The sequence below is a fragment of the Halichoerus grypus genome, chromosome 14 (assembly GCF_964656455.1).
Source record: "Halichoerus grypus chromosome 14, mHalGry1.hap1.1, whole genome shotgun sequence".
NCBI classification, from domain to species: Eukaryota; Metazoa; Chordata; class Mammalia; order Carnivora; family Phocidae; genus Halichoerus; species Halichoerus grypus.
Genome location: NC_135725.1, coordinates 26,293,442 through 26,311,604, shown reverse-complemented (window position 1 = coordinate 26,311,604; position 18,163 = coordinate 26,293,442). Strand labels below are relative to the sequence as shown.

General features: G+C 48.1%; 1 protein-coding gene across 2 annotated transcripts in view; it reads left to right on the top strand.

The window, feature by feature from the left end:
• Positions 1 to 18,163, top strand: part of GOLM1 (golgi membrane protein 1) — a 52,959-nt gene that overhangs the window by 2,826 nt on the left and 31,970 nt on the right. For both annotated transcript variants that reach the window (XM_036097675.2, XM_036097672.2), the window contains exons 2-3: positions 7,943 to 8,091; positions 9,876 to 10,055. In XM_036097675.2, the coding sequence (XP_035953568.1) occupies positions 7,963 to 8,091; positions 9,876 to 10,055 (309 nt within the window). In that variant the 5' untranslated portion in view covers positions 7,943 to 7,962. The remainder of the gene's footprint in view (positions 1 to 7,942; positions 8,092 to 9,875; positions 10,056 to 18,163) is intronic.

Sequence of the window (18,163 nt, the reverse complement as noted above, 5' to 3'; positions counted from 1 at the left end):
TGACATGGCTCATGCAGAACTGAGGATAAGAAGCCTGGGCCTTCCCAGCGGTGGACTCGTGTTTGCCCGTGCTTACGTTTATTAGCATAACTTCAATTTGTGCTTTTCATATGAATCTTAAAGCTTCATAGTCTCTGTAAGGTTTAGCGTAGTTATAATTTGTCAGTCCACCTCACTGTGCTCAGTGCCGAACGAAGTCAGAGGGGTTTCTCAGGCACCTCAGGGGTGGTGACTTGTGACCTTCAACAGAGGGACTTAGCATGCAGAGTCAGTTTCTACTTTTCTTAGCACTGTTAGTATTTATTTTATGGTAGTATAATAGAATTAGCATAATGTTACATAATATGAGATAATATAATTAGTATACATATATACTTGCAAGTTATTTTTATGTGATAATTACATTACTGAAATATAGTTGATATCACACTTTTTGGATACAAATTAATGTAACTGCTAGGATTTTCTTCCCTAGCCCCGCTGAGCATCTTCTATACCCTCTGGGATTCATGTGCCCTGCTGGTAGACTCAGTTCTTGTAGCCTGACAGCCTTAGACGGGGCATAAATGAATGGGAGTGGTTGTGTCCCAATAAAACTTTATTTAGGGACACCCATATTTTAATTGCATGTGCTGTTCACATGTGAACTTTTGATTTTTTTTTTTTTGCAACCATTAAAAACTGTGAAGACTAGGCTTATGGGCAGTGCACAGAAACAGGTGCCTGGCAGGATTCAGCCTTTGGGCTGCAGTTTGCCAACTCTTGAACTGGAGGAAAATTCGGGAGTTCCTGCCAAGATGAAGTCTTGGCATCTGTGTGGGAGGCGGCCTTTCTTCAGAAAATTGCAAGTGCTGGAAGAAAACACAATGGAATTTGGTTCCTCTCATTCATTTTCACTTGTCCATCTTGCTCTTTGGTATTTCCACTACATAGTACTAAACATGCACGTGAATTTTTTAAAAATATTTTATTTGAGAGGTGGGGGGATGGGTTAGGGAGAGAGAGCAAGCCCGAGCAGGGGTGGAAGAGTAGGGGAGGGGCAGAGAGAGGGAGAAGCAGGCTCCCCGCTGAGCAGGGAACCTGATGCGGGGCTTGATCCCAGGACCCTGGGATCATGACCTGAGCCGAAGGCAGATGCTTAACCATCTGAGCCATCCAGGCGCCCTGTCCTGCACATGAATTTTAAGTTTCTTCTTCAAAAAAAATTTGTGGTATAACTGACATATGCTAGTCTTAGGTGTACAACGTCATGATTCAGTATTTGTGTGTATTGCAAAATGTTCACCACAATAAATCTAGTTAACGGCTGTCACCACAGTTACATTTTTTTCCTTGTGGTGAGAACTTTTAAGATGTACTCTTTTAGCAACTTTCAGATACGCAATACAGTGTTATGAACTGCGGTCCCCATGACGTTGAAGTTTTTTTCTTTTATAAACTGTCAGCTTCCGGAGTTGGGGAAACATGATGTTTATAATTGGGGATTGGGGGAGTGAGAGGAGGAGATTTTCTGCACTTCCTGGTAAGTTTTGAGAGCAATTTAAGGAGAATGCTGTGGACCTGGTCATTCAATCCTAATGGTTTAGAGCAGGAGATGACAAACTTCTCTAAGGGGCCAGATAATAAGTACTTTGACCAGTTGAGTCCTCATAATAACCCTATGAGCAGATTTGATCAACTCTGCCTTGTAGCCATAAAACAGCTGTGGGCAATAAAGGAGCTGACCGGGGCTGTGTTTACAAAACAGGCCTATGAGGGCCTGTCGGCCTGGTATGCTGACCCCTGGCTTGGGGACATTCTCGGGGCATGGTAGAATATTTTTAACCCTCGGAAAAATGTTGGTGACCGAATCGTTCACCTGTGCTGAACAGGGCATTCTCAGGTCTGTTTGCTTACTGCAGAGGGCCTTCTAGACTTCCTGCCGAGCACCTCCTGCTCTGACTCTCCAAGATCCAGGTGAGGCCATTTCCTCTGAGAAGGAAGAAAGGTGGGGCTCTCCCGCTGGAGAAGCTGTATTGTTTCTGCAGTGGCCACGTTGGTCTAACAAGCTATTCTGATTTGATTGCTCTTACCTGCACTATTTGCCTGTATGACTAAAACCCCCTATGGGGAGGGGCCCCCAGGCGGTAGAGCTTGTGACTCTTGATCTCAGGGTTGTGAGTTCGAGCCCCACATTGGTTGTAGAGATTACTTAAAAATAAATTCTTGGGGCGCCTGGGTGGCTCAGTTGGTTGTGCTCTTGATTTCAGCTCAGGTCGTGATCTCAGGGTCATGAGATCGAGCCCCATGTCAGGTTCTGTGCTGAGTGTAGAATCTCCTTAAGAATCTCTCTGTCCAGGGCGCCTGGGTGGCTCAGTCGGTTAAGCAGCTGCCTTTGGCTCAGGTCATAATCCCAGGGTCCTGGGATAGAGCTCCGAGTCGAGCTCCCTGCTCAGTGGGGGAACCTGCTTCTCCCTCTCCCTCTCCTCCCCCCCCCGCTTGTGTTCTCTCTGTCAAATAAATAAATAAATAAAATCTTAAAAAAAATTCTCTCTCTCCCTTTGCCTATCCTGCCCCTGCTTGAATGCTCTCTCTGGCTCTCTCGTAAAAAAAAAAAAAAACCCTATGTGGGAATAAGGAAATGAGAAAAAATAAAAGTAGTAGGTTCAGTGTATTTGGCAGGTTACTCATTTTCAGGTGCTTTTTCTTTTTTTTTTTCTTTTATAAGTAATTAGAAGTTTCTCTTCTTTTACAAAAAAAATTTTTGTCTTACGGGCAAATAATAATTTTAACCAGTAGGTTGAATTTTTTAAATTAAGCCAGTAGGAAAGAATGTGCAGTTTTTTTCACATTTCCCATTTACCAAGACACTTTTAATGCAGAAACACACCACTTTCTTTTTCTCCAGGGAAGCCTGGGGTTTCACAGAGTTTAGCAGATTAAGGTTAATCATTTTTCAGTAAGTCAGATACTTCCAATCAAATATGAGACAAAACACATTCTGAAGCCCCAGTTATAATGATTATTAATATATCTGATGCAGGACGTCTCCTGCATCACCCCCTAGGTCCACAGGACTAAGGTGGGGGAAGGAGAGCCTCCGAGGTATCGGACACCTGTAAACTATGGCTCTGAGTCACCGCCTCAGTCTTCACTTCCCACCTGTGTCTGGCCTTTGGTTTTTTTTTTCAGCAGCAGGGGTTTCCACAGCCCTGGAAGTCAGCGCCCAAGCACCTTGCTGCCCGGAGGCTCAGTGCTGGCCTCCCTTCCTCCTGCTCACCTTCTTCACTGGGCGGCCCTGTGTCCAGTGGGAGCCCCGGGCTCTCCTCACTGTGCCCTCTGGGCCGCTGCATACCTCCCTGGGCAGCCAAGCGCAGGGACCTGGTGAGGGGCTTCCTCAAACCTCTCTTGGCCATCCTGAGGTCCTGGTCTGGGGCGTCCAGTGCCGCGGCGGTGGGGAGTCAGCCCCAGGTGACGGCAGATACCACTGCTTCATTGGCAGCAGAGTTAATAGGACGAACGCACAAGGCTCATTCCTCTAAAATAGAATCAAGGTGGAAGGGAGACATTCATCACCTTTTCTTTATAAAATGGGGCAAAGACTAGATCTAGAAATGATTTCTTTTTCATCTTTCCATCTCTAAAGTAATAATAGTTAAAATTTATTGAGCAATTACTATATGCCAGATGTGGTTCTAAGCACTTCTGATATCTTAACTCATTTAATCCTCAAATATCCTTATGAGGAGGACAGCGATGCTCAGACAGGTCCTGTGGCTCCTAAGAGGTGGAACCAGAGTCCGACACTGGCAGTAGGTTCCAGAGTTTGTTCTCCTGACCCTGCCCCGAGCTGCCTGGCGGCTGTACAGCATCTGTCTCCGAGCAGCTGCTCAGTGCATTTTAACGGGCTCAAGAAAGGAGCATTTTGAAAGATCATCCGAATACTTCCCTTGAAATGAGAATTGAGTTTTTATTGTTTTCAGACTTGTAGTATATCCATCCATTGACTTATATCTGCTGGAATAAAATAAAAGGTCAGACAAGGACCCCAATCTAGAAGTATATGGTTAGGGAATTAAGTATAGACAAAGACAGGCTTTCAAAGCCCTAGATAAAAATAGATTTTTCTGTAAAGGGTGCTGACAACAGGCTAGCCGTTCCACACATGCACACACATAAAACCCAAACCTCATATTTTTGTATTTTTTACTCCTTACATCAAAAGTGAATTCCAAGTGGATGGAAGATTTAAATAAACATATGAGGCCGTAGGTATGTTGAGAGGAAATATGGGTAAATGTATTTCTAAACTTAGAGTAGAAACGTCTAAGTACCAACAAAATCCAGACAATAAAAGATTGACAAGATTAGATTATTTTATTTTATTTTTTTAAAGATTGTATTTATTTATTTGAGAGAGGATGAGAGGAGAGAGAGAGCACATGAGAGGGGGGAGGGTCAGAGGGAGAAGCAGACTCCTTGCTGAGCAGGGAGCCCGATGCGGGACTCGATCCCGGGACTCCAGGATCATGACCTGAGCCGAAGGCAGTCGCTTAACCAACTGAGCCACCCAGGCGCCCGACAAGATTAGATTATTTTAAAAACACCACCAATAACCAAAAACTATGGGCAAAAAATTCAAAGAGAAAGTCCAAGAACAAATGAAAAATTGAGAATAAAAGATATTCCCATGAAAGACGAAAGATTTGTTTATCTTTAGCATACAAAGAGCTCTTACAAATCAACAAGTTTAAGAATGGGCAGAAAATATGAAAAGACATTTCACCAAAATGAACAAATGGCCAGTAAATGAAAAGATGCTCATTTATGTTCATAACTAAAGAAATGTATTTTTTTAAAGTAGGCTCTATGCCCAACATGGGGCTCAAACTCACGACCCCAAGATCAAGAGTTGCGTGCTGTATGGACTAAGCCAGCCATGTACCCCAAGAAATGTGTTTTAAAATATCATTACTGATGAGATTGCCAAATATTAAAAAGTTTTATTTTGGTGTTATTGTGTGAGAAAGCAGACATTTCTCATACTAGTAGTGAGAGTAAATTATTGGAACTGCTTTGAAAGCCAATAGAGTAAGAGCTATCAAAAATTTTTTAGTTGATTTGGATCTATGAACGAGTTGCAAACATAGTACAGAAGGTTCCCGTATATCCCTCACCCATAGTTCCCTTGTTTAGTTGTCACATCTCTGTGACAGTTCCTCAGTCTTCTCCTTGTTTTTCATGATTTTATCGCTTTTTGAACATAGAATATCCCTCAATTTAAGATCCTGAGAACTTTTCTCCCCAGTGCATCCTATTAGGCGGTCTGTGATGCGGTATGTCTCATTAGTAGTGACATTCACTTTGATCACCTGGCTCCTTAAGGTGGTGTCTGCCAGGGTTCTCCACTTTTTGCCCTTTGTAATTTGCTAAATATTTTGGAGGCAGTAAGATTTATCAGTTTTAAAGGCCTATGACCCAGCAGGACCACTTACTGAAATTTACCTACAGCTGTCTGTGATGTATTCCATCACTTGCCAAATGGGGGTGATCAGTGCCCCCTCAGAGCCTCTCAAGGCTTCAGGGAGTGCCGTATTTGAAACACTTGATCAATGCCTCACACCCAGCAAGCTTCTTGCTGGTTCCTCCTGCCTTCCCCAAACCCCTGGAAGCCAGATGTGTTTGGAATTCAGAAATTTTTCAGAATTCAGAAGATAATAAGATGCACTTATTATATATTATGTGACAGCCCCAGCAGGATCTGCGGCAGCACCCCATAATCAAACACTAATCTTTCTGCAGCAAAACATATGCATATTCACACGAAGGGAGAAAGAGACTATATAAGTAGCTTTGGGTGAGTTCCGATCAGACCTTGATCTGAGTTCAGGTCAGGTTTTGTTGCCGTGGATAAGTTTTTAAAAATCCCTTTGGGCTTTTAGAGCATTTTGGGTTTCAGAATTGTGTGTAAGGGCTCGCACACCAGGATAGAAGTTTGCAAACACAGATGTGGACGTCAAGGGTGTTCATGGCAGAGTTGTTGGAAATAAGCCGGATGGCCCTCTGTAGGAGATTGGTTAAATAAATCCTGGAACACAGTGGAGCCCCATCCAGAACTTTAGAAAGAAAAGAGCAAACCGTAATGGGCTGCAAGGAAAAGTGCGATAAGATGTATGACTAAGTGACTCACGACACTTACAGAACAGTGGGAATGATCTTGTTTGGATTTAAAAACATGTATGGCGATGCTTGTATAAGCATCAAGAAACATCTAGAATGACACCTACAAGAGTGGCTGCATATTAGAATCACCTGGGGACACTGAAAACTACAAATACCTGGCACTTCTCTACAGCCATTGAATTGGAAGTGGAGGAGTGGGTCCCACGCCCCAATCCCAGGTGACGCTGGGGTCCCAGGTGGTCTCAGGTGATGCTGGGGTCCTGTGAGGGCTGAGAGCTGCTGGAATGGGAGGATGCCGCCATTTGGAGGGAGACTTCAAATTTCATACTTTACTGTGTGGCTTTTCTCCCCAGTTGTATTTGTAGTAGTTTTATATATACTTCTTGAAGTTTAAAAATAGTAAAAAAGACTGTTTAGTGAACAAAATCAGATATAAGGCAGTGGAGACACATTTTCAGCAGATCTATAGAATTTTCTAGACGTTTAGTATTTCTGAGCATTACTCCTTTAATATGAGCGGTGCTTGCTGATTTCAACTGATAATTGATCCTTAAAGTTTTTTTTTTTTTCTCTTTCATCCTGAGAGACCAGAGGCTGGTGAGGGAGGCACCAGCAGAGGCTAAGGTCAGTTCTGTGCTTCGGAATTCTGGTGGTACTTTATTTCAGGTGATTCCAGAGATTGCTCATTTACCCCATTTAGACGCCCACACTAGTACCTGATTATTAAGAAGGAAGAGGTCTCCCAGTGACACACCTGGCTAGGAACACCTTAGGGGGAGAGCTGGTCGTGACGGCTCTGCTCTGTTCTTGCTCGAATGAACTTAACCCAGAAGTTGAGTCCCTGGCGGGGGGGGGGGCATCTTTCCTTTCCTCTGCCCCCTCCCCTTTCCGTCCCCCCTCCTTCCTCCATTGTGGGCCACACCTGGCATAAAAGCATGCTTGTTCTCACAGATGCCCTTTATTGTGCATGCTGCCCTTCCTCTGATAAGGCCTGTTTTATCTGCCTCAGCCAAGGCACTTGGGAAAGTCGGCTTTCCTTGGGCTTTGTGCCGCGTGCTGGTATCCGGGCAGACCTGGTCTTGGGTTGAAGTCCATGAACGAACCTGATCACTTCCTTCTTGTAAGCTGTATCTGGCTTTCTCTGGAGAAGGGGATACTCTGCAGCTCTCTTGCTAATGTGGATGCGCTGCGCGGGGAGAGGAGCAGGCATTCCGAGGAAGCCCGGGCCCACACCTCACTCCTGCCGCCAGCACCGTGTGTGTGTGGGGGGTCCACACTCCTCCGGGGTGCTTTCTGGCTTTGCTCAACAAATGCTTTAATTGGGTGTCATTAGTAATTCTGTCCAAGGTGAAAAACCCTCCCGTGTTAGGACTCAAATTAAAAAGGCCTCTTTGGGGGAATAATGAGAAATGGGTTTTTTTCCCTAAGGTGATGTGGAAGCATTTAATATTAGCTGTCACTGTGTACAGAGATGATTCATTCTCAACCTGTCCTGGAGTGGGGGGCGGGGAAGGGACTGCACTTAACCCCATTTTACAGAAGAGGAAGCTGAAGTGCACGAGAAATTACCTGCAGGTGGTGGGTTTCCAGGATGGCGCTCCCTCCAACCAGCCTGTCCTGGGGGGCTGGCCCGCCGCCTGGGCCACACACCCGTGCGGACTCTGGGTGTGCCACTTACATGGTCTCCTTCCCACAGGTTCGTGTTCGAGGCACAGACGCCTTCCTGCTGGTGCGGCGGCACTGCGAGTACAAGGGTTTCTTCGCTTGTTTTGTTTGGCAGATTCTCTCCCAGCCTTTGAGATGATGGGACTGGGAAACGGGCGCCGGAGCATGAAGTCGCCGCCCCTCGTGCTGGCCGCCCTGGTGGCCTGCATCATTGTCCTGGGCTTCAACTACTGGATCGCCAGCTCCCGGAGCGTGGATCTCCAGGTGCTTGGTTTGTCTGTGTGCATGGGTGTCTGCAAGTATTTAAGGTCGCCGGGTGGTGGGGTCTGAGGGCTCTGCTGTTTACCGCCCCCTAAGGCATCATGCTCAGTGGCTTGTGCACTCTGTATCTCGAGTCTTGGGCTCCGCATATCCCCACAGCCCGCCCAGGGCCGGACTCTCCACATCCGCTCTGCCCTTGAGTGGTAGGATTGCCCCCAGAAGAGCCCTCTCGGCTTGGCCTGTGAGTGAACGATTTTTTTCGTCGAGCCATGGGCGCTGGTTCTGGGAAGACTGCCTGCTTTGTCACCCTGACAGCCCGCCGGGTCCTCCGGTCCACACCGGATCTCAGAGTGGTGTTGGAAATGTATTTGGGTAACAGGTGTGGGAAAGGTGTTTTTTTTTTTTTTTTAGAGGTGCGGTTGTTAAAATCCTCACTCAGGGATAATGATTTTAGCTTTCCGATTTATTGTTGGGCATCGTGGGTCAGGCAGTGCTGAGCTAGGACAGAGACTCTCCTTGACCGGACTTCAGTCAGGCACCTCTGACCCCTCTTCTCCTCTAGGCCTCCGTCTTGGCTTCCCCCCGCCATCCCGTCTTCAGCCTGCCCAGCCCACTTAGCAAAGAATCCTGCTAAGTCCTCCCCAGCCCCCAGTACCTGATCAGGCCCCAGCTCCCTCTTGCTGATGGCTGAGCCCTTTGCCTGCCTTTAGCAAGAAATCCCCCTGCCCTTGACGTCTCCTCTTGACACTTTTCCTCCACTGACCCCTCCCTCCACCGTTGGCCCTTAGCTGTCTCAGCTGGGTTCAGGGTGCAGCCGGTTCTCTCTCCTACTGCATAGACACGACCCCTCTTGCAGGAGTCTTGAAGGAAGTTTTCCTTCCCATTTTCACAAGTGCCCGGATGGTTTTTCTCCAACAGTGCAGTGGATACACTGTATTGTTTTGTAGGGAAACTGTCCGTTCGGGACTTCACCGTCCCCCTTCCCAGGCGGGCAGACGGAGACGCAGAGCGGTGCGGTGCACGAGGAGCGGGGATTCCAGCCCGGTCTCCGATGGCAGAGCTCGGGCTCTTAGCCGTGAAGCCCCGTCGCCGCCGAGTGTCCTGTCGGCCCGGCCGCCCCCGTGCGCTTCCACGGGAGCCCGCTGTCTGGGCAGACGTGGACTTGGTGAATCTGTTTTGAGAGGTTTTGTCTGCCACGAGTTAAGGGCTCTGTCAGCGGCAGGAGGGAAACTAAGTATTTGCGCGCCTGGGAAAGCCTGAGGCACCGCGTGGACTTGCCTCCTTCAGGCCTCAGGACGCCCTGGGAGGGTTGTGCTGGTATTTCCTGGGACATAAGCCTGTGACAGCGAAGCCCGGAGAAGCGACTTCCTCGACTTGTAACACTTTCTCTGGAAAAAAATAGTCGCTTCTACACAATTGACTTCCAGGATTGTTCTTAACGGAACCCCTTCAAGCCCATTTTTGGGAGAAAGTAGAGTTTATTCTCCAGGAGCAGAGTTGACAGGATTCCCATCGCGACTTTGCAGGACACGCAGAGGACGTGTCTGGCCGCCCGCCACCGCCCGGTTAGGAAGGAGGAGGGGGATGGGAGCCGGGGAGTGTAGGGCTGCGGAGGGGGACGCAGGGGGGCCCAGCAGGACTGCCCGCGGGGCCTGGGAGCACACCTCCGACTGTAGGGCGAGCTGCTGGCTCGGCCCGAGCCGGCTTCTCCCAGGGAGCGCCCTCCAGCGGCCGGGTGCGCGGGGACAGCTTGGGGTTCGCCCTCACGTGCCGCGCTGTGCTTGTAGACCCGGATCCTGGAGCTGGAGGGCAGGGTCCGCAGGGCGGCGGCGGAGAGAGGCGCGGTGGAGCTGAAGAAGAACGAGTTCCAGGGAGAGCTGGAAAAGCAGCGGGAGCAGCTCGACCGCATCCAGTCCAGCCACGACTCGCAGCTGGAGAGCGTCAACAGGATCTACCAGGACGAAAAGGCAAGACCTGCTCTGCTCCCCCCGCCCCCTCTTAATTCTGTTCCAGATGCCAGTTGAGACGCCCCTGAATTCTTCTGGACGGAGGAGGAGTGGCCATGAGGGTGTTTATGGGATGAGGTGGAACGGGCCTCCCGATCAAGTGGTCACGTAGTAACCATTCCCTGCCTGGTACCCGGCGTCCCTGTCCTATTTGTGCCTGCACGTTTGTACCTCTTCATCCCCTTCCCCTCTTTGACCCATCCCCCAGCCCTTCCCCTCGGGCGACCCCCGGATTGCTCTCCATCTGTGAGCCGTTCTGTTTTTTTAGATTTCACATGTATGTGAAATCATATGGCGTATTTGCCTTCCTCGGATTTATTTTACCTAGTGTAATACCCTCCAAGTCCATCTGTGTTGTCCCAAATGGCAAGATTTTGTTCTTTTTTATGACTAATATTCCTGCGTGTGTGTGTGTGTGTACACACCCCACATCTGCATCCTTTCCTCTGTGGATGGACATTGGGCTGCTTCCGTATCTTGGCTCTTGTGAGCAATGCCGCGCTGCGCATGGGGCACATATTATACCTGTTCAGATTAGTGTTGCTGTTCAGATAAATACGCAGAAGTAGAACTGCTGGATCCAACAGTAGTTCTTTTACTTTGTCGAGGAAGCTCCACACTGCTTTCCACAGCAGCTGCCCCAGCGTCCGTTCCCACCTGCAGTGCACGAGGGCGCCCTTCTGTCCACGTCCTCGGCAACGCCTGTTAGTTCCTGTCTCTCTGATCTTAGCCATTCTGACACGTGGAAGGTGGTATCTCACGTGATTTCATTTGCCATATTCACACATGTGTATTATCTCTCTGAAAATTGTTCCAATCTTAATGTTATAGTAGAGTGCTTCCTAATTTTTCTTCACTTTGTGGGTGGCACTATGTATACTCCTTAAATCCCCGTAACTAGGCATTGCTCACAGTGTGTACACAGAACCGCTTCAAGTCCATTTCTGGGAAAAAGTAGAGTTTATTCTCCAGGAGCAGAGTTGACAGGATTTCCATTGGGGCTTTGCAGGACGTGCAGAGGACCAGAGGACGTGTCTGGCCGCCGGCCATTGCCCGGTTAGGAAGGAGGAAAAGGATGGGAACTGGGGAGTATGGGGCTGTGGAGGGGGACCCCGGAGGGAGGGCCCAGCAGCACTGCCCGCGGGGCCTGGGCTGAGATGCGTTCCCATGCTGGGCCGGGTGGTGGGGGGGTGGGGGGGCGTCCGGCCTGGTTGAGTGCTTCCTCAGGGCCCAGCTGTGGTCTAGAACCAGTTGTCCCATCTGCAGGGAGGGAGGGAAAACGAGGAGGGTGTTTGCAGTGACACTCCGCCTGCCTCTGCACCTCTGTGCATACGTGTGTCCGTGCCTGAAAGTTCTACTCTCTTCCTGAGGAAGGGTTGTCTTTTACTCTGAGCCTCTGGCTTTTTTTTCCTATGTTTTTACTTTTAAATTTGTCCTTTTTGAAATGGTAGCGATAGAAGATAGTATGGGTTTGTGGCCGTGAGTGGTGTTGGCTCTTAAGTATCTGTTTTCTTAACTCCATCAGTCTACCAAATGCTTCCGAAATTGCACTGCACTATGAAATCCCAAATTCTGGGAGTGATAGTCTCTGTTCATTCTCCTCCAAGCTTCGGAGATTTCTGTGTGTTGCGTGAAAGTGTGGGTGCACGTTTTGGGTGGGGAGAAGGAAAAGAGGTTGCAGGTGAATTTCAGCTCGTGGGCATTCTGCTATGGTATGGGTTTGCACTAGTTTGGCTCCAGACCCCTGTGAAATGCACTGCAGACAACAGGTTTTCCCGTACAGGGTGGGCAGACTCCTCAGAGAACATGCTGTGCACAGAACTGTTTGTTCTAGATAATTCCTGGTCATGCAGTCCGTGAAGCATCATCCCACAGGTGCGTCCTTGAGTTAGAGATGCTGGTTCATTTGAGGATAATCTCATGTGGAGATAAGAGCACAAACTTGGAATTCTTTGAACTATGATTGAGTAGCTGTTTGCTGAACAGCTCTCCCTATATAGGAAGGAATGAGAGGGAACATCTTCCAGCCAGAAACGAGGTGACTGTTTCACTTTGGTTCTTAATGCTTCAGCCTTAGGGCTTCTTTTTAAAAGGGGGCTTAGCTCTCCTGCCCCATCCACTCAAGAACTGTTTGGGGATCCAGGGGATCCTCTTGTAGTTGCAATGAACAACTTAGATATTGAAAATCGAGGAGTCCCAGTAAAGAGGGTGAAATACGCATTTGAAAGCGGGACAGACAGCCACTGGGGAAGAATGAGAGTCCCTTCTCATTTGGAGTTTTAATCTTTAGAATATGTGATAGAAAGTTCTTCTAGCTTGGGGGTGGGGGGCTAGTTTCTTGGCTCCAGGAGGATTTTAGCTGTGCTTGCTGTAGTGGTAAAAGGCATGGGGTGTCCGCTCAGGCAGACCTGGCTTCTGATCCTGTTTTCCTCAGCTCCATGATTTTAGGCAAGCCACTTAAATTCTCTGGGTCTGTTTTCTCAGCTCTCGAGTGAGAATAACAACAGAATCCCCCTTACAGTGTAGCTTGTGAGGATTCAGTGAGATAATATTTATGGAGGGCTTGGCACAATGCTTGACATGGACTAGAAGCTCAAAAACTGGTAGCTGGTGTTATTACAACTAGTCCTAGTAATCGTAGTAACAGCAAAGGCCTAGAAGTAAACCACAGCTTCGGTAGTGATAATACTATTTTTTTCTTTTTTTTGGTATAGACTTTTTTTTTAATTCCAAATTGAAAGCATGAAACAAAATTGCCCTACCTTTAGGAAAGCATTAAGAAAATGCTGGGGTGGCCACCAGAACAAGACTGAACAGTGCCGCTCAGCCACGGGAAGAGTGACAGTGACAGCCTCCACAGCAGTGAGGAGACCTCCCGCCCGCGAGCCCCTGCTCAGCCCTACGCCAGCCTAAGCATTCCATGGGGATTGTTTCCTGCATTTGTCTCAACAGCCTCAGGAGACTGGTGCTTCGGCTCAGAGAGTTTGTAGCCATCACCCAGGATGAGGCCTAGACCCCCGACAGCCCGCACAAGAGGGCCTCCCTCTGCTTTGTGCAGACACAGGGCCGCGGTGTTGCGGGGGAGGGGTTCTCCAGAACCTTCCATTCCTAAAGAACACAGGGGGTGTGAGTGGGGCCGCAGGAAACCAGGCTGGCCCGAGTCCATAGTTGTTGAAGCTAGGTGATGGGATCCTGTATTTATCTCCATGACTCAAAAGGGCATGGTATTCCAGCTAGCTCTCTTTTGGCCCCAATTCCAAATTCTCAGGCAGTAAAACACCTGATTTTTATGGCCGGGCAGTTCCCAGAGAAGTAGGGCTGGCCTGTCACACCAGTACGTTCTCTCTCTCTTTCTCTCTTTTTTTTTTTCTTTTAGGAGGTTAGCACTTGTGGTTTGAATTGGAATGAGGCTCTTTTTCAGAATGTTACAGAATCCTCTGGTGGCCTAATAGAGCCTCTCAGCCGTGGGAGGACTTAGGGGTGCCGGCATCTGTGGGTGGGGGTGATTTGCAAATGTCCCGTGCCCTAGAGGCTTCTGACCTGGAACCTTCCCCCCGCCCTGGGTGGGCACTGTTGCTCTGGAGGGTATTGTAGCCGTCAGATAGGGGCGTGGATAGAAGCTTGAAGGCCAAGCCACCGGGGATGATGTGGTCATGAAATGAATGCTTCGGGTGAGCACTGTGAAACAGAATTCCCCGGATGAGGGAAATGTGCTGTTTGAGCTCTGCTATACGGTATCCCCTGGCTTCGTACGGCTGTTGAACACCGGAGATATGGCTGGTGGGTCCGAGGAACTGAATTGTGAGTTTTATTTAGTCTTAACTACACTTAAGTGGCCAAATACCGAACAGCACGGGTTTGAATGATAGAGGCGGAACTCTGGTAGGAAGGCTGAGTGCCCTGTTCTGCGGGAGAGCAGGTGGGCCACGGCTGGGTCTCCTTAGCTGCTCGGCTGTCTTTTCCCTTTTGCTGTTTGGTCCAGAATCGGGCCGTGGATGATGAGGTCACCTTGTGATCGGGCAGCTGTCCTCCCTGTTGCTCGGTAGGGGTCCGTGGTGCGGAATTACCAGTTCAACTTATCAAGTTGGCGTTTATGAACTTAGTCCTTACGGAAGTTGTTTTAGAGAAATCAGGCCTTGCCAGGCAGCACATCACGATCGCCTGGGAGCTTATGCAAACAGGTACAGACTTAAAAAATACACCGGATCAGACTCTCCAGGTGTTGGGCCTTGGAGAATATTGAATTTTTCAAAAAGATGATACACATACACGTGCGGGTGCACGATTTTCTCTAAGGGCTCACTAAGATCCTTGCGATGCGTGTGGCTCATCCAGAGACTGATGAGGAGATACTGGGTGTTTTTGCAGTATTGCACTTTTAAAAATAAAATTGCCATATCAGGGTTTTCATTTTCATTTTTTTGACCCTTTCTCAATGATTTTAAAGTGGAGGGCATTATGATTAAGAGATATAATTCTTTAAAAATAATCTGATGGTGCGGTTACAAAGTAATTGACGTTGATACTGTTTTTTCTATTTCCTACATCTTTACCCACGTTTACTGGAATCCCTGACAATTTTTAGATGTGCCAAGTTGCAAACTTCCCGCTCACCCCTTTTTTTTTTCCATAAGATTGCCAACTCCCCCAGACTTGGGATATGGGTGTGTCTGCAGGTCCTCAGTTCTGAGACCAGCCTCTCAGGCGCCCCTTCAGATGTCACCTGGAATGGGTGGGCAAGTGTGAAACATCCAGTGAGCTCTCGACAGCCTCGCTATGGTGCTGGAATGAGCCCTAGAGCAGTTTCAGTAGAAAGAGCAGGGCATGTAGAGAGGTCAGAGGAATAATAAGCTAATACCTGTGTGCCCCTCCCCCAGAAATTATTTAAAACAAAAACCATTATCAAGATGAGGTCCTCTGTATTCCCCTTTGTCCTTTCCTTCTTTCCCTCCTGCCCAGAATCACCATTATGATGAATTTTTTTTTTATTGTAATTCCAGTGTAGTTAACCCAGTGTTAATGTTAGTTTCAGGCGTACAATATAGTGATTCAGCACTTCCACGCAACACCTGGTGCTCATCATGACAGGTGCCCTCCTTAGTCCCTATCGCCTGTTTCACCCCCATTATGAGATTTAGTGGTTATAGTTTATATTTCTCAACTTCTATAGATGTCCATTGGCCAGAGCATTGACCAGTCAATCAGATTCTGTCTTGATAATAGGAACCAAATCCCACTGATTTTTTTTTTTAATCTGAACCAAAGCCTCTGATTTTTTGATCAGAAACACTTCAGATGAGACTTCAGCTGATTCTTGAAGATAAACCTGTCGTTTTCAGTTCCCTTTAAAAAAAAAAAAAAAAAGATTTTATTTATTAGAGAGACCGTGAGAGAGAACGAGAACACAAGCAGGGGCAGAGGCAGAGGGAGAGTTCGAGAAGCAGACTCCCTGCTGAGGACCCTGGGATCGTGACCTGAGCTGAAGGCAGACGCTTAATGGACTGAGCCACCCAGACGCCCTTTCATTTCCCTTTTCTGCCTCCCTGTGTGTTGCAAAAAGAGGTGTGGTGAAGATGATTTACATGAATATGGGTCTGCAGGTTCATGCGTACTTTTAGAACTTCTAGTACTCGGTGGGAGCACTGGTGTGGTCGCTTCCTGAGCTTTAGATGATATTCAGTTTTCTGAAGCAAATAAAAGTGATTGTGTATGGCAGCCTTAAGTAACTTTCAAAAAAGTTGCCTTATACATTATCGAAATACTGTTGTTAGTTTTGAAAATACAAAAAAGATTAAAACCCCCTGTAATTCCATCACTCTGAGATTAACCACTGAGAACCCCTCATGCCTTTTTTAAAACCTACAGATTACACCTAAGCTTTTATAAATGATTGTTACACTCAAGCTTTAATAAATGTATGTATGTTATGAAGATGGTAGAACATAAGGGAGGTTCTTTAAATGAGAAACACTTTTGAACACGTCTGGTATTTGCACATCATTTAAAAGCCCAGAAATTCTCAGCTTAGGGGCATGGAGGTGACCACTTCCAGAAAGAATATTCTTCATAAATGTTTGCTGCAGGGAGCTTTGTAGACCACCTTGATCCCTAACAGGCACGGGCGACTGTGTTTTGAATCTGAAGATACACATGTCGTTCAGGTGAACAGGATTATATAGACGTGGGTTCTGCTTCTCTATTGTTGTATCACAAATTACCCCAAAACGTAGGGGTTTAAAACCATGATGGCATTTATTTTGCTCACACACATCTGCAGTTGGGACGGCTCAGGGGAAACTTGTCTCTGTTCCACGTTTCGCTGTCTGGGCGCCCGAAGGCTCAGAATTGCCTGACACTTCCTCACTCGTGTGTCTGGTGTCTGTGACCTGAGACCTCGGTGGGGTCAAGGCCACAACACTTCTGTGTGGCTTTCGCGGGGCTGCTAGGCCTCCTTGAAGCTTGGAGGCTGGGTTCCTAGGGCGCCGTCCCGGCGGGGAGGGAAGGAGAGAGCCTGCAGGACGCTGTCCGCTCTTGTATTCCCAGGGCTACCATGTAACAGAGTACCACAAACCGGGTGGCTTAAAACAACAAAAGTGTGTTCCTTCCAGGTTCTGGAGGCTAGAAGTTCAAAATCAAGGTGTCGGCCGTGCTGTGCTGCCTTGAAGGCTCCAGGGGAGGATCCTTCCTTAACGAGTTCTGGCCCCTGGTGTCTGCCTGCGGTCTCTGATCATAGAGGTGTCCCTTCAGCCTCTGCTCCTGCCCTCACCTGGCCATCTCCCCCAGGGCCTCTGTACCTTCGCCTCTTCTCTTTAGTCCTGCTGACTCTGGCCCACACTCATGACTTCATTTTACCTTGATTATATCTGCATAGACCCTGTCTCTAAATAGGGTGATTCTTAGGTTCTGGGTAGACATGAATTTTGGGGGTACACAGTCCAACCCACGAGGCCTTTTACTGACTGCTTCAGAAATCAGCAGGGTCGCTTCTCCGGCATCCATAGGAGCAGGTCACTAAGACCAGCCCAGATTGGAGAGGGCGGGACTTAGGCCCCACCTGTGGGGGCAGTGTCCGGGGCCTTGGAGTCACATTCTCAAGCCACCACATTTGTGGTGAAATCCTTTTTTTTTTTTAAGATTTATTTGTGAGAGAGCATGTGAGCACAAGAACAGGGGGCGGGACAGAAGGAGAGGGAGAAGCAGACCCCACTGAGCAAGGAGCCTGACAAGGGGCTCAATCCCAGGACCCCAGGATCATGACCTGAGCCGAAAGCAGATGCTTGACGGACTGAGCCACCCAGGCACCTCCCCCCCATTTTTTTTTTTTTTTTTTACAGGTAAATACGTGTTTACATATCAAACAAGTTTTTAAAGGGCATAAGTAAAAACAGATCCTCAGGGGCACCTGGGTGACTCAATCGGTTAAGCATCTGCCTTTGCCTCAGGTCATGATTCCAGGGTCCTGGGATCAGTAGGGCTCCCTGCTCAGCGAGAGGTCTGCCCCTCCCTCCTGTGTGCGCACTTTCTCTCTCTCTCTCTCTCTCTCTCTCTCTCGCTCGCTCGCTCGCTCTCAAAATCTTTAAAAAAAAAAAAAAAACCTCAGATTTTAGTTTTTGCCATGTAAATATCTGCTTCTCTCCTGAAGTTGGCACAGGGTGCTTTAATTCAGTCTTTTGTTGTCAGAAGGCTGATTATTATTTTCGGGTCTGAAGACTTACCAAGATCTCCGGTGCCCCCCAAGCCCCCCGCTAGTTGCCCCAGAGCCACGAGGTGGCCCTAAAGGCCTGTGAAGGGCAGGTTCCGCTTCATCTCTGAAGTGCTAGGAGGAGCCTGAGAGCCCCGGGAACTGAGTGGCCCTTCAGCCAGGGAACACCCAGCTTCCTGCTATTGTGTTCGCCTTTTTGCTCTCCAGAGTTAGAGTCCCAGATAGTGTCGTTTTCCTCGTCTGTGTTTGTGATCTTCTTCCCGGCTCGTTTCTTGCAGCCATTTTTCCACCTAGACCTTTGGACTTTTCACTTACGTGTTAAATACGTAAATTAACGCACTAGTGCGAAGAATCGCATCTGAGTAAC